Raw genomic sequence first — 21,310 nt, forward strand, 5'->3', positions numbered from 1 at the left:
GCCGGGGCTTAATATATGGCAATGCCTCGAGTACTAACTGTTGCCTCTAGCTCCTTGAATCGGATAGTGTCACCAGATTCACTAAAGTCACACCATGGTCCTGGATCTCATAGGCTCACGAGTGTTGCTAAACTGTTGCACATGGATCCTTGAATCTGATGGCTTCACTAGTGCTATTAAAGTGACACAATGGCCCTGTGATCTGAGCACATCGGGAATACTGCTAAAGTGTTAAACACAGGTCTCCGGATCAGATAGTGTCACAAGTATTACTCAAGTGAATCCGATAGGAACACAGGTGTTACTAAACTGGTGCACAAGGGTCATTTGCTCTGGTAGGGCCACAAGTATTACTCAACTGGTGCACAAGGGTCCTTGACTCTGTTAGGGCCACGGGTGTTACTCAACTGGTGCTCAAGGGTCCTTGACTCTGGTTGGGCCACGGGTGTTACTCAACTGGTGCTCAAGGGTCCTTGACTCTGATAGGGCCACAGGTGTTACTCAACTGGTGCTCAAGGGTCCTTGACTCTGGTAGGGCCACAGGTATTACTCAACTGGTGCACAAGGGTCCTTGACTCTGGTAGGGCCACAGGCATTACTCAACTCGTACTCAAGGGTCCTTGACTATGGTAGGGCCACAGGTATTACTCAACTGGTGCACAAGGGTCCTTGACTCTGGTAGGGCCACAGGCATTACTCAACTCGTACTCAAGGGTCTTTGACTCTGATAGGGCCACAGGTATTACTCAACTGGTGCACAAGGGTACTTGACTCTGGTAGGGCCACAGGTGTTACTCAACTGGTGCACAAGGGTACTTGACTCTGGTAGGGCCACAGGTATTACTCAACTGGTGCACAAGGGTACTTGACTCTGGTAGGGCCACAGGCATTACTCAAATGGTGCTCAAGGGTCCTTGACTCTGGTAGGGCCACATGTATTGCTAAAGTGTGACTCATGGGCACTTGAATCTGATAGTGTCAAAGTGTTGCTAAAGTCACACAATGGCCCTGCCATCTGATAGGCTCACTAACGTCTTGTTCAGGTGTCCTTGCATCTGATAGGCTCACTAACGTCTTGTTCATGGCCCCTTGCAGCTGATAGGCTCACTAACGTCCTGTTCAGGTGTCCTTGCATCTGATAGGCTCACTAACGTCTTGTTCATGGCCCCTTGCAGCTGATAGGCTCACTAACGTCTTGTTCAGGTGTCCTTGCATCTGATAGGCTCACTAACGTCCTGTTGAGGTGTCCTTGCATCTGATAGGCTCACTAACGTCTTGTTCATGGGTCCTTGCAGCTGATAGTTGGCTGCCCCCTTAATAAAATGTGACATTTGTGTTTTCTTTCTTCTTTGTACGCTTGTTCTAAAAAGGGGGCTGTTGGGGCTGGTCTATTCTTGCAGCCCCCTGGGAGGAATTCCACCTACCTTGTAAACATCAAAGTTATCGATGATGGCGTCGAAGCAGGTGTAGAGGTCATTCAGCAAGGTCACGACCTGTGAGGAGAGACAGAAGGCAGCTTTTAGCAGATTAGTTTAAAGATCGCCCGGGTGATTTATGCCGCCCTCCTCCCCCGCGTCCTCGTGCTCATAATGACTGTGCTGCTTTTAACGGCCCAGGCCAAGCCTGACCTCTGACCCCAGCATCCCCACAGATCCCAATCATTCAAATGTAAGGAAAGCCCCAGCAGAGTGATGCTGGGAGTGAGACTGGACAAGGCGCTTAATAACTACCGCGTGCCTCACTGTGCAATCCCACTCATACTCGCCTGAGTGCGAATGCACACGAGGATTGAGCACTACCACTGCACATTCTTAATGCATACGAGAACTGGCAGAGTGCTGAAGTATACTAGGCCTGGTGTATGCTAGGAGTGATGCAGTGCCGGTGGCTCAGTGTGGGTGTACACTAGGAGGACTGGCTCAGTGCTGCAGTGTACTAGGCTTGGTGTATGCTAGGAGTGATGCAGTGCTGGTGGCTCAGTGTGGGTGTATACTAGGAGGACTGGCTCATTGCTGCAGTATACTAGGCCTGGTGTATGCTAGGAGTGATGCAGTGCTGGCAGCTCAGTGTGGGTGTACACTAGGAGGACTGGCTCAGTGCTGCGGTATACTAGGCCTGGTGTATGCTAGGAGTGATGCGGTGCTGGCGGCTCATTGTGAGTGTATACTAGGAGGACTGGCTCGGTGCTGCAGTATACTAGCACTGGTGTATGCTAGGAGTGATGCGGTGCCGGCGGCTCAGTGTGAGTGTATACTAGGAGGACTGGCTCGGTGCTGCAGTATACTAGCACTGGTGTATGCTAGGAGTGATGCGGTGCCGGTGGCTCAGTGTGGGTGTGTACTAGGAGGACTGGCTCGGTGCTGCAGTATGCTAGGCCTGGTGTATGCTAGGAGTGATGCAGTGCTGGCGGCTCAGTGTGGGTGTATACTAGGAGGACTGGCGCAGTGCTGCAGTATACTAGGCCTGGTGTATGCTAGGAGTGATGCAGTGCCGGCGGCTCAGTGTGGGTGTATACTAGGAGGACTGGCTCAGTGCTGCAGTATACTAGGCCTGGTGTATGCTAGGAGTGATGCAGTGCCGGCGGCTCAGTGTGGGTGTATACTAGGAGGACTGGCTCGGTGCTGCAGTGTACTAGGACTGGTGTATGCTAGGAGAGATGCAGTGCTGGTGGCTTAGTGTGGGTGTATACTAGGAGGCTCGGTGCTGCTGTATACTAGGCCTGGTGTATGCTAGGAGTGATGCAGTGCTGGTGGCTCAGTGTGGGTGTATACTAGGAGGACTGGCTCAGTGCTGCAGTATACTAGTCCTGGTGTATGCTAGGAGTGATGCGGTGCTGGTGGCTCAGTGTGGGTGTATACTAGGAGGACTGGCTCAGTGCTGCAGTATACTAGGATTGGTGTATGCTAGGAGTGAATCAGTGCTGGTGGCTCAATGTGGGTGTATACTTGTAGGACTGGCTCGGTGCTGCAGTATACTAGGCTTGGTGTATGCTAGGAGTGATGCAGTGCTGGTGGCTCAATGTGGGTGTATACTTGTATGACTGGCTCGGTGCTGCAGTATACTAGGCTTGGTGTATGCTAGGAGTGATGCAGTGCTGGTGGCTCAGTGTGGGTGTGTACTAGGAGGACTGGCTCGGTGCTGCAGTGTACTAGGACTGGTGTATGCTAGGAGAGATGCAGTGCTGGTGGCTTAGTGTGGGTGTATACTAGGAGGACTGGCTCGGTGCTGCAGTATACTAGGCCTGGTGTATGCTAGGAGGGATGCGGTGCTGGTGGCTCAGCGTGGGTGTATACTAGGAGGACTGGCTCATTGCTGCAGTATACTAGGCCTGGTGTATGCTAGGAGTGATGCAGTGCTGGCGGCTCAGCGTGAGTGTATACTAGGAGGACTGGCTCGGTGCTGCAGTATACTAGGCCTGGTGTATGCTAGGAGTGATGCAGTGCTGGTGGCTCAGTGTGGGTGTATACTAGGAGGACTGGCTCAGTGCTGCGGTATACTAGGCCTGGTGTATGCTAGGAGTGATGCAGTGCTGGCGGCTCAGTGTGGGTGTATACTAGGAGGACTGGCTCGGTGCTGCAGTATACTAGGCCTGGAGTATGCTAGGAGTGATGCAGTGCCGGCGGCTCAGTGTGGGTGTATACTAGGAGGACTGGCTCTGTGCTGCAGTATACTAGGCTTGGTGTATGCTAGGAGTGATGCATTGCCGGTGGCTCAGTGTGAGTGTATACTAGGAGGACTGGCTCATTGCTGCAGTATACTAGGCCTGGTGTATGCTAGGAGTGATGCAGTGCTGGCGGCTCAGTGTGAGTGTATACTAGGAGGACTGGCTCAGTGCTGCAGTATACTAGGCCTGGTGTATGCTAGGAGTGATGCAGTGCTGGTGGCTCAGTGTGGGTGTATACTAGGAGGACTGGCTCATTGCTGCAGTATACTAGGCCTAGTGTATGCTAGGAGTGATGCAGTGCTGGCGGCTCAGTGTGAGTGTATACTAGGAGGACTGGCTCATTGCTGCAGTATACTAGGCCTGGTGTATGCTAGGAGTGATGCAGTGCTGGCGGCTCAGTGTGAGTGTATACTAGGAGGACTGGCTCATTGCTGCAGTATACTAGGACCGGTGTATGCTAGGAGTGATGCGGTGCTGGTGGCTCATTGTGGGTGTACACTAGGAGGACTGGCTCAGTGCTGCAGTATACTAGGACCGGTGTATGCTAGGAGTGATGCAGTGCCGGCGGCTCAGTGTGGGTGTACAGTAGGAGGACTGGCTCGGTGCTGCTGTATACTAGGCTTGGTGTATGCTAGGAGTGATGCAGTGCTGGCGGCTCAGTGTGAGTGTATACTAGGAGGACTGGCTCGGTGCTGCTGTATACTAGGCTTGGTGTATGCTAGGAGTGATGCGGTGCTGGTGGCTCAGTGTGGGTGTATACTAGGAGGACTGGCTCGGTGCTGCAGTATACTAGGCCTGGTGTATGCTAGGAGTGATGCAGTGCTGGTGGCTCAGTGTGGGTGTATACTAGGAGGACTGGCTCGGTGCTGCAGTATACTGGGCCTGGTGTATGCTAGGAGTGATGCGGTGCTGGTGGCTCATTGTGGGTGTATACTAGGAGGACTGGCTCGGTGCTGCTGTATACTAGGCTTGGTGTATGCTAGGAGTGATGCGGTGCTGGTGGCTCAGCGTGGGTGTATACTAGGTGGACTGGCTCGGTGCTGCAGTATACTGGGCCTGGTGTATGCTAGGAGTGATGCGGTGCTGGTGGCTCATTGTGGGTGTATACTAGGAGGACTGGCTCGGCGCTGCTGTATACTAGGCTTGGTGTATGCTAGGAGTGATGCGGTGCTGGTGGCTCAGCGTGGGTGTATACTAGGTGGACTGGCTCAGTGCTGCAGTATACTAGGACCGGTGTATGCTAGGAGTGATGCAGTGCTGTTGGCTTAGTGTGGGTGTATACTAGGAGGACTGGCTCGGTGCTGCAGTATACTAGGCCTGATGTATGCTAGGAGTGATGCAGTGCCGGCGGCTCAGTGTGGGTGTATACTAGGAGGACTGGCTCGGTGCTGCCGTATACTAGGACCGGTGTATGCTAGGAGTGATGCAGTGCTGGCGGCTCAGTGTGGGTGTATACTAGGAGGACTGGCTCGGTGCTGCAGTATAATAGGACCGGTGTATGCTAGGAGTGATGCGGTGCTGGTGGCTCAGTGTGGGTGTATACTAGGAGGACTGGCTCGGTGCTGCAGTATACTACGAATGGTGTATGCTAGGAGTGATACGCTGCTGGTGGCTCAGTGTGGGTGTATACTAGGAAGACTGGCTCGGTGCTGCAGTATACTAGGACCGGTGTATGCTAGGAGTGATGCAGTGCTGGTGGCTCAGTGTGGGTGTGTACCAGGAGGACTGGCTCAGTGCTGCAGTATACTAGGCCTGGTGTATGCTAAGAGGGATGCAGTGCTGGTGGCTCAGTGTGGGTGTATACTAGGAGGACTGGCTCAGTGCTGCAGTATACCAGGCCTGCTGTATGCTAGGAGGGATGCAGTGCTGGTGGCTCAGTGTGGGTGTATACTAGGAGGACTGGCTCGGTGCTGCCGCATGCTAAGCTTGGTGTATGCTAGGAGTGAATCAGTCCTGGTGGCTCAATGTGGGTGTATACTTGTAGGACTGGCTCGGTGCTGCAGTATACTAGGCTTGGTGTATGCTAGGAGTGATGCAGTGCTGGCGGCTCAGTGTGAGTGTATACTAGGAGGACTGGCTCATTGCTGCAGTATACTAGGACCGGTGTATGCTAGGAGTGATGCGGTGCTGGTGGCTCATTGTGGGTGTACACTAGGAGGACTGGCTCAGTGCTGCAGTATACTAGGACCGGTGTATGCTAGGAGTGATGCAGTGCCGGCGGCTCAGTGTGGGTGTACAGTAGGAGGACTGGCTCGGTGCTGCTGTATACTAGGCTTGGTGTATGCTAGGAGTGATGCGGTGCTGGTGGCTCAGTGTGGGTGTATACTAGGAGGACTGGCTCGGTGCTGCAGTATACTAGGCCTGGTGTATGCTAGGAGTGATGCAGTGCCGGCGGCTCAGTGTGGGTGTATACTAGGAGGACTGGCTCGGTGCTGCAGTATACTAGGACCGGTGTATGCTAGGAGTGATGCAGTGCTGGTAGCTCAGTGTGGGTGTATACTAGGAGGACTGGCTCGGTGCTGCAGTATACTAGGCTTGGTGTATGCTAGGAGTGATGCAGTGCTGGCGGCTCAGTGTGAGTGTATACTAGGAGGACTGGCTCATTGCTGCAGTATACTAGGACCGGTGTATGCTAGGAGTGATGCGGTGCTGGTGGCTCATTGTGGGTGTACACTAGGAGGACTGGCTCAGTGCTGCAGTATACTAGGACCGGTGTATGCTAGGAGTGATGCAGTGCTGGTGGCTCAGTGTGGGTGTATACTTGTAGGACTGGCTCGGTGCTGCAGTATACTAGGCTTGGTGTATGCTGGGAGTGATGCAATGCCGGCGGCTCAGTGTGGGTGTATACTAGGAGGACTGGCTCGGTGCTGCAGTATACTAGGCCTGGTGTATGCTAGGAGTGATGCAGTGCTGGTGGCTCAGTGTGGGTGTATACTAGGAGGACTGGCTCGGTGCTGCAGTATACTGGGCCTGGTGTATGCTAGGAGTGATGCGGTGCTGGTGGCTCAGTGTGGGTGTATACTAGGAGGACTGGCTCGGTGCTGCAGTATACTAGGCCTGGTGTATGCTAGGAGTGATGCAGTGCCGGCGGCTCAGTGTGGGTGTATACTAGGAGGACTGGCTCGGTGCTGCCGTATACTAGGACCGGTGTATGCTAGGAGTGATGCAGTGCTGGCGGCTCAGTGTGGGTGTATACTAGGAGGACTGGCTCGGTGCTGCAGTATAATAGGACCGGTGTATGCTAGGAGTGATGCGGTGCTGGTGGCTCAGTGTGGGTGTATACTAGGAGGACTGGCTCGGTGCTGCAGTATACTACGAATGGTGTATGCTAGGAGTGATACGCTGCTGGTGGCTCAGTGTGGGTGTATACTAGGAAGACTGGCTCGGTGCTGCAGTATACTAGGACCGGTGTATGCTAGGAGTGATGCAGTGCTGGTGGCTCAGTGTGGGTGTGTACTAGGAGGACTGGCTCAGTGCTGCAGTATACTAGGCCTGGTGTATGCTAAGAGGGATGCAGTGCTGGTGGCTCAGTGTGGGTGTATACTAGGAGGACTGGCTCAGTGCTGCAGTATACCAGGCCTGCTGTATGCTAGGAGGGATGCAGTGCTGGTGGCTCAGTGTGGGTGTATACTAGGAGGACTGGCTCGGTGCTGCCGCATGCTAAGCTTGGTGTATGCTAGGAGTGAATCAGTCCTGGTGGCTCAATGTGGGTGTATACTTGTAGGACTGGCTCGGTGCTGCAGTATACTAGGCTTGGTGTATGCTAGGAGTGATGCAGTGCTGGCGGCTCAGTGTGAGTGTATACTAGGAGGACTGGCTCATTGCTGCAGTATACTAGGACCGGTGTATGCTAGGAGTGATGCGGTGCTGGTGGCTCATTGTGGGTGTACACTAGGAGGACTGGCTCAGTGCTGCAGTATACTAGGACCGGTGTATGCTAGGAGTGATGCAGTGCCGGCGGCTCAGTGTGGGTGTACAGTAGGAGGACTGGCTCGGTGCTGCTGTATACTAGGCTTGGTGTATGCTAGGAGTGATGCGGTGCTGGTGGCTCAGTGTGGGTGTATACTAGGAGGACTGGCTCGGTGCTGCAGTATACTAGGCCTGGTGTATGCTAGGAGTGATGCAGTGCCGGCGGCTCAGTGTGGGTGTATACTAGGAGGACTGGCTCGGTGCTGCAGTATACTAGGACCGGTGTATGCTAGGAGTGATGCAGTGCTGGTAGCTCAGTGTGGGTGTATACTAGGAGGACTGGCTCGGTGCTGCAGTATACTAGGCTTGGTGTATGCTAGGAGTGATGCAGTGCTGGCGGCTCAGTGTGAGTGTATACTAGGAGGACTGGCTCATTGCTGCAGTATACTAGGACCGGTGTATGCTAGGAGTGATGCGGTGCTGGTGGCTCATTGTGGGTGTACACTAGGAGGACTGGCTCAGTGCTGCAGTATACTAGGACCGGTGTATGCTAGGAGTGATGCAGTGCTGGTGGCTCAGTGTGGGTGTATACTTGTAGGACTGCCTCGGTGCTGCAGTATACTAGGCTTGGTGTATGCTGGGAGTGATGCAATGCCGGCGGCTCAGTGTGGGTGTATACTAGGAGGACTGGCTCGGTGCTGCAGTATACTAGGCCTGGTGTATGCTAGGAGTGATGCAGTGCTGGTGGCTCAGTGTGGGTGTATACTAGGAGGACTGGCTCGGTGCTGCAGTATACTGGGCCTGGTGTATGCTAGGAGTGATGCGGTGCTGGTGGCTCATTGTGGGTGTATACTAGGAGGACTGGCTCGGTGCTGCTGTATACTAGGCTTGGTGTATGCTAGGAGTGATGCGGTGCTGGTGGCTCAGCGTGGGTGTATACTAGGTGGACTGGCTCGGTGCTGCAGTATACTAGGCCTGGTGTATGCTAGGAGTGATGCGGTGCTGGTGGCTCATTGTGGGTGTATACTAGGAGGACTGGCTCGGTGCTGCTGTATACTAGGCCTGGTGTATGCTAGGAGTGATGCAGTGCCGGCGGCTCAGTGTGGGTGTATACTAGGAGGACTGGCTCGGTGCTGCAGTATAATAGGATCGGTGTATGCTAGGAGTGATGCGGTGCTGGTGGCTCAGTGTGGGTGTATACTAGGAGGACTGGCTCGGTGCTGCAGTATACTACGAATGGTGTATGCTAGGAGTGATACGCTGCTGGTGGCTCAGTGTGGGTGTATACTAGGAAGACTGGCTCGGTGCTGCAGTATACTAGGACCGGTGTATGCTAGGAGTGATGCAGTGCTGGTGGCTCAGTGTGGGTGTGTACTAGGAGGACTGGCTCAGTGCTGCAGTATACTAGGCCTGGTGTATGCTAAGAGGGATGCAGTGCTGGTGGCTCAGTGTGGGTGTATACTAGGAGGACTGGCTCAGTGCTGCAGTATACCAGGCCTGCTGTATGCTAGGAGGGATGCAGTGCTGGTGGCTCAGTGTGGGTGTATACTAGGAGGACTGGCTCGGTGCTGCCGCATGCTAAGCTTGGTGTATACTAGGAGTGAATCAGTGCTGGTGGCTCAATGTGGGTGTATACTTGTAGGACTGGCTCGGTGCTGCAGTATACTAGGCTTGGTGTATGCTAGGAGTGATGCGGTGCTGGTGGCTCAGTGTGGGTGTATACTAGGAGGACTGGCTCAGTGCTGCAGTATACCAGGCCTGCTGTATGCTAGGAGGGATGCAGTGCTGGTGGCTCAGTGTGGGTGTATACTAGGAGGACTGGCTCGGTGCTGCCGCATGCTAGGCTTGGTGTATGCTAGGAGTGAATCAGTGCTGGTGGCTCAATGTGGGTGTATACTTGTAGGACTGGCTCGGTGCTGCAGTATACTAGGCTTGGTGTATGCTAGGAGTGATGCAGTGCTGGTGGCTCAGTGTGGGTGTATACTTGTAGGACTGGCTCGGTGCTGCAGTATAATAGGCTTGGTGTATGCTGGGAGTGATGCGGTGCCGGTGGCTCAGTGTGGGTGTACACTAGGAGGACTGGCTCGGTGCTGCAGTATAATAGGCTTGGTGTATGCTGGGAGTGATGCGGTGCCGGTGGCTCAGTGTGGGTGTACACTAGGAGGACTGGCTCGGTGCTGCAGTATACTAGGCCTGGTGTATGCTAGGAGTGATGCGGTGCCGGTGGCTCAGTGTGGGTGTATACTAGGAGGACTGGCTCGGTGCTGCAGTATACTAGGCCTGGCGTATGCTAGGAGTGATGCGGTGCTGGTGGCTCAGTGTGAGTGTATACTAGGAGGACTGGCTCGGTGCTGCAGTATACTAGGCCTGGTGTATGCTAGGAGTGATGCAGTGCTGGTGGCTCAGTGTGGGTGTATACTAGGAGGACTGGCTCGATGCTGCAGTATACTAGGCCTGGCGTATGCTAGGAGTGATGCGGTGCTGGTGGCTCAGTGTGGGTGTATACTAGGAGGACTGGCTCGGTGCTGCAGTATACTAGGCCTGGCGTATGCTAGGAGTGATGCAGTGCTGGTGGCTCAGTGTGGGTGTATACTAGGAGGACTGGCTCGGTGCTGCAGTATACTAGGACCGGTGTATGCTAGGAGTGATGCAGTGCTGGTGGCTCAGTGTGGGTGTATACTAGGAGGACTGGCTCGGTGCTGCAGTATACTAGGACCGGTGTATGCTAGGAGTGATGCAGTGCTGGTGGCTCAGTGTGGGTGTATACTAGGAGGACTGGCTCGGTGCTGCAGTGTACTAGGACCGGTGTATGCTAGGAGAGATGCAGTGTTGGTGGCTCAGTGTGGGTGTATACTAGGAGGACTGGCTCGGTGCTGCTGTATACTAGGCTTGGTGTATGCTAGGAGTGATGCGGTGCTGGTGGCTCAGTGTGGGTGTATACTAGGAGGACTGGCTCGGTGCTGCAGTATACTAGGCCTGGTGTATGCTAGGAGTGATGCAGTGCCGGCGGCTCAGTGTGGGTGTATACTAGGAGGACTGGCTCAGTGCTGCGGTATACTAGGCCTGGTGTATGCTAGGAGTGATGCAGTGCTGGTGGCTCAGTGTGGGTGTATACTAGGAGGACTGGATCGGTGCTGCAGTATACTTGGACCGGTGTATGCTAGGAGTGATGCAGTGCTGGTGGCTCAGTGTGGGTGTATACTAGGAGGACTGGCTCGGTGCTGAAGTATACTAGGACCGGTGTATGCTAGGAAGGATGCAGTGCTGGTGGCTCAGTGTGGGTGTATACTAGGAGCACTGGATCAGTGCTGCAGTATACTAGGACCGGTGTATGCTAGGAGTGATGCAGTGCTGGTGGCTCAGTGTGGGTGTATACTAGGAGGACTGGCTCGGTGCTGCAGTATACTTGGACCGGTGTATGCTAGGAATGATGCAGTGCTGGTGGCTCAGTGTGGGTGTATACAAGGAGGACTGGCTCGGTGCTGCAGTATACTAGGCCTGGTGTATGCTAGGAGTGATGCAGTGCCGGCGGCTCAGTGTGGGTGTATACTAGGAGGACTGGCTCGGTGCTGCAGTATACTTGGACCGGTGTATGCTAGGAATGATGCAGTGCTGGTGGCTCAGTGTGGGTGTATACAAGGAGGACTGGCTCGGTGCTGCAGTATACTAGGCCTGGTGTATGCTAGGAGTGATGCAGTGCTGGTGGCTCAGTGTGGGTGTATACTAGGAGGACTGGCTCGGTGCTGCAGTATACTAGGCCTGGTGTATGCTAGGAGTGATGCAGTGCTGGTGGCTCAGTGTGGGTGTATACTAGGAGGACTGGCTCTGTGCTGCAGTATACTAGGCCTGGTGTATGCTAGGAGTGATGCAGTGCTGGTGGCTCAGTGTGGGTGTATACTAGGAGGACTGGCTCGGTGCTGCAGTATACTAGGACCGGTGTATGCTAGGAGTGATGCAGTGCTGGTGGCTCAGTGTGGGTGTATACTAGGAGGACTGGCTCGGTGCTGCAGTATACTAGGACCGGTGTATGCTAGGAGTGATGCAGTGCTGGTGGCTCAGTGTGGGTGTATACTAGGAGGACTGGCTCGGTGCTGCAGTATACTAGGACCGGTGTATGCTAGGAGTGATGCAGTGCTGGTAGCTCAGTGTGGGTGTATACTAGGAGGACTGGCTCGGTGCTGCAGTATACTAGGCCTGGTGTATGGTAGGAGTGATGCGGTGCTGGTGGCTCAGTGTGGGTGTATACTAGGAGGACTGGCTCGGTGCTGCAGTATACTAGGACCGGTGTATGCTAGGAGTGATGCAGTGCTGGTGGCTCAGTGTGGGTGTATACTAGGAGGACTGGCTCGGTGCTGCAGTGTACTAGGACTGGTGTATGCTAGGAGAGATGCAGTGCTGGTGGCTTAGTGTGGATGTATACTAGGAGGACTGGATCGGTGCTGCAGTATACTAGGCTTGGTGTATGCTAGGAGTGATGCGGTGCTGGTGGCTCAGTGCTGCAGTATACTAGGCCTGGTGTATGCTAGGAGTGATGCAGTGCTGGTGGCTCAGTGTGGGTGTATACTAGGAGGACTGGATCAGTGCTGCAGTATACTTGGACCGGTGTATGCTAGGAATGATGCAGTGCTGGTGGCTCAGTGTGGGTGTATACTAGGAGGACTGGATCAGTGCTGCAGTATACTTGGACCGGTGTATGCTAGGAATGATGCAGTGCTGGTGGCTCAGTGTGGGTGTATACTAGGAGGACTGGCTCAGTGCTGCAGTATACTAGGCCTGGTGTATGCTGGGAGTGATGCATGCAGTGGTGGTGGCTCAGTGTGAGTTTATACTAGGAGGACTGGCTCAGTGCTGCGGTATACTAGGCCTGGTGTATGCTAGGAGTGATGCAGTGCTGGCAGCTCAGTGTGAGTGTATACTAGGAGGACTGGCTCAGTGCTGCGGTATACTAGGCCTGGTGTATGCTAGGAGTGATGCAGTGCTGGTGGCTCAGTGTGAGTGTATACTAGGAGGACTGGCTCAGTGCTGCAGTATACTAGGCCTGGTGTATGCTAGGAGTGATGCAGTGCTGTGGCTCAGTGTGGGTGTATACTTGTAGGACTGGCTCGGTGCTGCAGTATACTAGGCCTGGTGTATGCTAGGAGTGATGCAGTGCTGTGGCTCAGTGTGGGTGTATACTTGTAGGACTGGCTCGGTGCTGCAGTATACTAGGCCAGGTGTATGCTAGGAGTGATGCAGTGCTGGTGGCTCAGTGTGGGTGTATACTAGGAGGACTGGCTCATTGCTGCAGTATACTAGGCCTGGTGTATGCTAGGAGTGATGCGGTGCTGGTGGCTCAGTGTGGGTGTGTACTAGGAGGACTGGCTCGGTGCTGCAGTATACTAGGACCGGTGTATGCTAGGAGTGATGCAGTGCTGGTGGCTCAGTGTGGGTGTATACTAGGAGGACTGGCTCGGTGCTGCAGTATACTAGGCTTGGTGTATGCTAGGAGTGATGCAGTGCTGGTGGCTCAGTGTGAGTGTATACTAGGAGGACTGGCTCAGTGCTGCAGTATACTAGGACCGGTGTATGCTAGGAGTGATGCAGTGCTGGTGGCTCAGTGTGGGTGTATACTAGGAGGACTGGCTCGGTGCTGCAGTATACTAGGCCTGGTGTATGCTAGGAGTGATGCGGTGCTGGTGGCTCAGTGTGGGTGTGTACTAGGAGGACTGGCTCGGTGCTGCAGTATACTAGGACCGGTGTATGCTAGGAGTGATGCAGTGCTGGTGGCTCAGTGTGGGTGTATACTAGGAGGACTGGCTCGGTGCTGCAGTATACTAGGACCGGTGTATGCTAGGAGTGATGCAGTGCTGGTGGCTCAGTGTGGGTGTATACTAGGAGCACTGGATCAGTGCTGCAGTATACTAGGCCTGGTGTATGCTAGGAGTGATGCAGTGCTGGCGGCTCAGTGTGGGTGTATACTAGGAGCACTGGATCAGTGCTGCAGTATACTAGGCCTGGTGTATGCTAGGAGTGATGCAGTGCCGGTGGCTCAGTGCGGGTGTATACTATGAGGACTGGCTCGGTGCTGCAGTATACTAGGACTGATGTATGCTAGGAGTGATGCAGTGCCGGCGGCTCAGTGTGGGTGTATACTAGGAGGACTGGCTCAGTGCTGCGGTATACTAGGCCTGGTGTATGCTAGGAGTGATGCGGTGCTGGCGGCTCAGTGTGGGTGTATACTAGGAGGACTGGTCCAGTGCAGAGGTACACTAGGACTCATGCATGCTAGGAGTGACGCGGGCTGATGGCTCGTTGTTGATGTATAGTACAATCCCAGCCCACGTGCAAAGAACACCAACCCCGCCACTGGACTTGGTCTTGTAAGACGCGTGTGTGGTGCTAGACTGATGCTCTTGGCCCTGGCTGGCCTTAGTTGCGGCTTGAAAATAATATAATGTTATTTTATTGTAATAATATGTGTGTCTTGATAACCCTGGCTTGCTAGAGTGCTTCATATCCAGAGCGCTGGTGCCTTACTGTTCAGTGCTGCTACCACAGGTGAGCTAGAAGGCGCTTCAGCTTTACACTGTCTGTGCAAGTGGCTGACTCTCCAAATGAGAAGGGGCCACCTGCAATCTGCCCTCCGACATTTCTAGGAGGTGGCTGGCCCTCTGAGACTTGGGCCCCGGTGGCAGCTGTCGGAGCCGGGCGACACAGCATTAGAGAGGTCTGAACTAAGGTGAATTCCTAGAGCTTCTGGGGCGCCAATAGTCTACCAAGGAGGCTGCCAGTCCGGTGGGAGGTTGCTGCGGGCACCATTGGACCTGCTGTTGGCTTCAGTGCCAGAGCTTCAAGGGATCCAAGAAGCACAGGGCGGAGGTGTTTTGACGGAGCGACTGGAGGTGCACACCTTCTGGTCGGTGGTAATGCACGTGTTGTAGCGTGATAGGCCTCGCGCCTAGAGTATCAGTGGGTTAGGAGGTGTCCAGCTGTCTGAGGGCCCCGTATGGCACCGGAAGTGGCTTGGACCGCTGGCGACTGAGGTGCCTGGCTGGAGATACCCCCGGTACTGGAGAACGATGGATTCGCAATGACGTCCATTCGTGGATCAGCAAAGCGCCAGGGATCGCGTTGAACTGTGGAAGCCGCTTGCATGTCCGGTCCTAGGTCAGTAGAGGGGCCCTGGGGTCAGGAATGAGGCGCATCAAAGGAGATTTGTGAGGCTGTTCAGCCTGGAGACGCAGGGGGCCATGCAGGGGAGGAGCGGGGTGCACTGGGGCCTGTAACCTCTTGGCGCAGAGCAGGCGGAGGACAGCAGTGCTGTGGCATCATACCCAGAAGGCCGCATTCACCTTGAGCACTCTGCGACACTCTCCTCACATTTCTGGTAACTGAAAGAACAGACATCGATTTCCTGCGCTACTCCTTACATCATCGAAGCGCCCGCATGTGAGATGCGGATCTGCAGACAGCCGCATCTGCAGACAGCCGCATCAGCGGCAGACGCCGGATCCGGGCGGCAGGATTCCAGCTAGACTTCCTCTCGGATCGCGGATATTGATGCAGGCGTCGTTTGCAGACGGCAAGGAAGGCATGTTACCTGCACGGCAGTGGGGTTCATAAGCTTCCATCAGTGAGATGCTCAAATGCCTCCACTCGGTGTGAGGCATCACATCCCTTTAGTGAGATTCACAAGCTGCCAATGTCAGAGGCGCAGGCCTACACAGTGTGATGCACAAGATCACACAGTGAGAAGCTCAAGCGTCCTCCCCTCAGTGAGATTTACAAGCTCCCAATGGGAGAGGCGCTAGCCTACACAGTGTGATGCACAAGATCACACAGTGAGAAGCACAAGCTTCTTCCCCTCAGTGATATTCACAAGCTCCCAGTGTGAGAGGTGCATGCCTACACAGTGAGATGCACTAGCTCACACAGTGAGAAGCTCAAGCGTCCTCCCCTTAGTGAGATTCATACGCTCCCAATGTGAGAGGTGCAAGCCTACACAGTGAGATGCACAAGCTCACACAGTGAGAAGCTCAAGCTTCCTCCCCTTAGTGAGATTCACAAGCTCCTAAGGTGGGAGGCACAAGCCTACACAGTGAAATGCACAAGCTCACACGGTGAGAAGCATAAGCTTCCTCCCCTCAGTGAGATTCACAAGCTCCCAGTGTGAGAGGCGCAAGCCTACACAGTGAGATGCACAAGCTCACACAGTGAGAAGCACAAGTCTCCCCTTAGTGATATTCACAGGTGCCTAATGTGAGAGGCACACACCTACACAGTGAGATTCGCAAGCTCCCAGTGTGAGATGCACAAGCTCACACTGTGCGAAGCACAAGCTTCCCCCGCTTAGTGAGATTCACAAGCTCCCAATGTGAGAGGCGCAGTCCTGTACAGTGACATGCACAAGCTCACACAATGAGAAGCTCAAACGTTCTCCCCTTAGTTTGATTCACAATCTCCCAATGTGAGAGGCACAAGCCTGTACAGTGAGATGCACAAGCTCACACATTACGAAGCACAAGCTTCCTCCGCTTAGTGAGATTCACAAGCTCCCAATGTGAGAGGCGCAAGCCTACACAGTGAGATGCACAAGCTCACACGGTGAGAAGCACAAGCTTCCTCCCCTCAGTGAGATTCACAAGCTCCCAATGTTTGAGGTGCAAGCCTACACAGTGAGATGCACAAGCTCACACAGTGAGAAGCACAAGCTTCCTCCCCTTAGTGAGATTCACAAGCTCCTAAGGTGGGAGGCACAAGCCTACACATTGAGATGCACAAGCTCACACAGTGAGAAGCTCAAGCGTCCTCTCCTTAGTGAGATTCATAAGCTCCCAATGTGAGAGGTGCAAGCCTACACAGTGAGATGCACAAGCTCACACAGTGAGAAGCACAAGCTTCCTACCCTTAGTGAGATTCACAAGCTCCTAAGGTGGGAGGCACAAGCCTACACAGTGAGATGCACAAGCTCACACAGTGCGAAGCACAAGCTTCCTCTGCTTAGTGAGATTCACAAGCTCCCAATGTGAGAGGCGCAGGCCTGTACAGTGAGATGCACAAGCTCACACAATGAGAAGCTCAAACGTTCTCCCCTTAGTGAGATTCACAAGCTCTCAATGTGAGAGGCACAAGCCTGTACAGTGAGATGCACAAGCTCACACAGTGCGAAGCACAAGCTTCCTCCGCTTAGTGAGATTCACAAGCTCCCAATATGAGAGGCGCAAGCCTACACAGTGAAATGCACAAGCTCACACGGTAAGAAGTATAAGCTTCCTCCCCTAAGTGAGATTCACAAGCTCCCAATGTGAGAGGCGCAAGCCTACACAGTGAGATGCACAAGCTCACACGGTGAGAAGCACAAGCTTCCTCCCCTCAGTGAGATTCACAAGCTCACAATGTGAGAGGAGCAAGCCTACACAGTGAGATGCACAAGCTCACACAGTGTGAAGCACAAGCTTCCTCCCCTTAGTGAGATTCACAAGCTCCTAAGGTGGGAGCCACAAGCCTGCACAGTGAGACGCACAAGCTCACACAGTGAGAAGCTCAAGCGTCCTCCCCTTAGTGATATTCATAAGCTCCCAATGTGAGAGGTGCAAGCCTACACAGTGAAATGCACAAGCTCACACAGTGTGAAGCACAAGCTTCCTCCACTTAGTGAGATTCACAAGCTCCCAATGTGAGAGGCACACACCTACACAGTGAAATGCACAAGCTCACACAATGAGAAGCACAAGTTCCCTCCCCTTAGTGAGATTCACAAACTCCCAAAGTAAGATGTACAAGCTCCCTCAGTGAGGGGCACAAGCTCCCTCAATGAGGGGCACAAGCTCCCTCAATGATATGCAGAAACGTTCTCATTGAGATGCACAAGATTCCCATAAGAGATGCTTAAGCCCCGCTCCTTAGTGAGATGCACACGCTGCTCTTAGTGACATACAAAGGTTTTATCAGTGAGATACACAAACCTCCCTCAGTGAGATGCACAGACTACATCATTGAGATGCACAAGCTCCCTCAATGCTGCACCCAAGCTGCCTCACTGAGCTGCACAAGCTCCCAAAGTGAGACCTGCAAGTTCCTTCAGTAAGATGCAAAAATTCCCTCAGTAAAATGCACAAGCTCCCAAAGTGAGACGTACAAGTTCCTTCAGTAAGATGCAAAAATTCCCTCAGTCAGGTGCAAAAATTCCCTCAGTAAAATGCACACGCCTCCTCATTGAGATGCACACGCTCCCTCCGTGATATGCACAAGCTCCCTCAGTGAGATGCACAGACTACATCATTGAGATGCACAGGCTCCCTCAATGCTGCACCCAAGCTGCCTCAGTGAGCTGCACAAGCTCCCTCAGTTTGATGCACAATCTCCCTCAATGCGGCACACAAGCTCCCCCAGTGTAATGCACAAGCTCCCAAAGTGAGAAGTACAAGTTCCTTCAGTAAGATGCAAAAATTCCCTCAGTCAGGTGCAAAAATTCCCTCAGTCAGGTGCACAAGCTCCCTCAGTAAAATGCACACGCCTCCTCATTGAGATGCACACGCTCCCTCCGTGATATGCACAAGCTCCATCAGTGAGAACGGAAGCCCCCTCAGTGAGATGCACAAGTTCCCTCAGTGAGATGCACCAGCTCCCTCAGTGAGATGCACAAGCTCCCTCAGTGGGATGCACCAGCTCCCCCAGTGAGATGCACAAGCTCCCTCAGTGAGATGCACACGCTCCCTCAGTGAGAAGCACCAGCTCCCTCAGTGAGATGCACCAGCTCCCTCAGTGAGAACGGAAGCTCCCTCAATGAGGTGCACCAGCACCCTCAGTGAGATGCACAAGCTCCCTCAGTGAGATGCACCAGCTCCCTCAGTGAGATGCACCAGCTCCCTCAGTGAGATGCACAAGCTCTCTCAGTGAGATGCACCAGCTCCCTCGGTGAGATGCACCAGCTCCCTCAGTGAGATGCATAAGCTCCCTCAGTCATATGCACCAGCTCCCTCAGTGAGATGCATAAGCTCCCTCAGTGAGAAGCACCAGCTCCCTCAGTGAGATGCACACGCTCCCTCAGTGAGATGCACCAGCTCCTTCAGTGAGAACGGAAGCTCCCTCAGTGAGATGCACCAGCTCCCTCAGTGAGATACACAAGCTCCCTCAGTGAGATGCACCAGCTCCATCAGTGAGATGCACCAGCTCCCTCAGTGAGATGCACAAGATCCCTCATTGAGATGCACACGCTCGCTCCGTGATATGCACAAGCTCTATCAGTGAGATGCACAAGCTCCCTCAGTGAGATGCACAAGCTCCCTCAGTGAGATGCACCAGCTCCCTCAGTGAGATGCACCAGCTCCCTCAGTGAGATGCACAAGCTCCCTCAGTGAGATGCACCAGCTCCCTCAGTGAGATGCACAAGCTCCCTCAGTGAGATGCACAAGCTCCCTCAGTGAGATACACAAGCTCCATCAGTGAGATGCACCAGCTCCCTCAGTGAGATGCACACGCTCCCTCAGTGAGATGCACACGCTCCCTCATTGAGATGCACACGCTCGCTCCGTGATATGCACACGCTCCCTCAGTGAGATGCACACGCTCCCTCAGTGATATGCACACGCTCCCTCAGTGAGATGCACCAGCTCCCTCAGTGAGATGCACAAGCTCCCTCAGTGAGATGCACCAGCTCCCTCAGTGAGATGCACAAGCTCCCTCAGTGAGATGCACCAGCTCCCTCAGTGAGATGCACACGCTCCCTCAGTGAGATGCACAAGCTCCCTCATTGAGATGCAAAAGCTCCCTCAGTGAGATGCACACGCTCCATCAGTGAGAACAGAAGCTCCCTCAGTGAGATGCACCAGCTCCATCAGTGAGAACGGAAGCTCCCTCAGTGAGATGCACACGCTCCCTCAGTGAGATGCACCAGCTCCCTCAGTGAGGTGCACACGCTCCCTCAGTGAGATGCACACGCTCCCTCAGTGAGATGCACCAGCTCCCTCAGTGAGATGCACACGCTCGCTCCGTGATATGCACAAGCTCTATCAGTGAGAATGGAAGCTCCCTCAGTGAGATGCACCAGCTCCCTCATTGAGATGCACACGCTCCCTCAGTGAGATGCACAAGCTCCCTCAGTGAGATGCACCAGCTCCCTCAGTGAGATGCACAAGCTCCCTCAGTGAGATGCACACGCTCCCTCAGTGAGATGCACCAGCTCCCTCAGTGAGATGCACAAGAGATGCACAAGTTCCCTCAGTGAGATGCACAAACTCACAAAGTGAGATGCACAAGCTCCCTCAGTGAGATGCACCATCTCCCTCAGTGAGATGCACCAGCTCCCTCAGTGAGATGCACAAGCTCCCTCAGTGAGATGCACAAGTTCCCTCAGTGAGATGCACAAACTCCCAAAGTGAGATGCACAAGCTCCCTCAGTGAGATGCACAAGTTCCCTCAGTGAGATGCACAAACTCCCAAAGTGAGATGCACAAGCTCCCTCAGTGAGATGCACCATCTCCCTCAGTGAGATGCACCAGCTCCCTCAGTGAGATGCACAAGCTCCCTCAGTGAGATGCACAAGTTCCCTCAGTGAGATGCACAAACTGCCAAAGTGAGATGCACAAGCTCCCTCAGTGAGATGCACCAGCTCCCTCAGTGAGATGCACAAGTTCCCTCAGTGAGATGCACAAGCTCCCTCAGTGAGATGCACCATCTCCCGCAGTGAGATGCACCAGCTCCCTCAGTGAGATGCACAAGCTCCCTCAGTGAGATGCACAAGCTCCCTCAGTGAGAGGCACCAGCTCCCTCAGTGAGATGCACAAGCTCCCTCAGTGAGATGCACCAGCTCCCTCATTGAGATGCACACGCTCGCTCCGTGATATGCACAAGCTCCCTCAGTGAGATGCACAAGCTCCCTCAGTGAGATGCACCAGCTCCCTCAGTGAGATGCACAAGCTCCCTCAGTGAGATGCACAAGTTCCCTCAGTGAGATGCACAAACGCCCAAAGTGAGATGCACAAGCTCCCTCAGTGAGATGCACCATCTCCCTCAGTGAGAGGCACAAGCTCCCTCAGTGAGATGCACAAGTTCCCTCAGTGAGATGCACAAACTCCCAAAGTGAGATGCACAAGCTCCCTCAGTGAGATGCACCATCTCTCTCAGTGAGATGCACCAGCTCCCTCAGTGAGATGCACCAGCTCCCTCAGTGAGATGCACAAGTTCCCTCAGTGAGATGCACAAACTGCCAAAGTGAGATGCACAAGCTCCCTCAGTGAGATGCACCAGCTCCCTCAGTGAGATGCACAAGTTCCCTCAGTGAGATGCACAAGTTCCCTCAGTGAGATGCACAAGCTCCCTCAGTGAGATGCACCATCTCCCTCAGTGAGATGCACCAGCTCCCTCAGTGAGATGCACAAGTTCCCTCAGTGAGATGCACAAACTGCCAAAGTGAGATGCACAAGCTCCCTCAGTGAGATGCACCAGCTCCCTCAGTGAGATGCACCAGCTCCCTCAGTGAGATGCACAAGTTCCCTCAGTGAGATGCACAAGCTCCCTCAGTGAGATGCACCATCTCCCTCAGTGAGATGCACGAGCTCCCTCAGTGAGATGCACAAGCTCCCTCAGTGAGAGGCACCAGCTCCCTCAGTGAGATGCACAAGCTCCCTCATTGAGATGCACACGCTCGCTCCGTGATATGCACAAGCTCTATCAGTGAGAACGGAAGCTCCCTCAGTGAGATGCACCAGCTCCCTCATTGAGATGCACACGCTCGCTTCGTGATATGCACAAGCTCCC

The 21,310-nt window shown here is 54.0% G+C and overlaps 1 protein-coding gene across 1 annotated transcript in view; it reads right to left on the reverse strand.

Moving 5' to 3' along the window:
* Positions 1–21,310, reverse strand: part of NPR2 (natriuretic peptide receptor 2) — a 558,288-nt gene that overhangs the window by 73,668 nt on the left and 463,310 nt on the right. Inside the window, exon 18 of the mRNA XM_069626775.1 lies at positions 1,425–1,493. Coding sequence (XP_069482876.1) covers positions 1,425–1,493 — 69 coding nt within the window. The remainder of the gene's footprint in view (positions 1–1,424; positions 1,494–21,310) is intronic.

Source organism: Ambystoma mexicanum, chromosome 6p (assembly GCF_040938575.1).
Source record: "Ambystoma mexicanum isolate Mex_15411 chromosome 6p, UKY_AmexF1_1, whole genome shotgun sequence".
Classification (NCBI taxonomy): Eukaryota; Metazoa; Chordata; class Amphibia; order Caudata; family Ambystomatidae; genus Ambystoma; species Ambystoma mexicanum.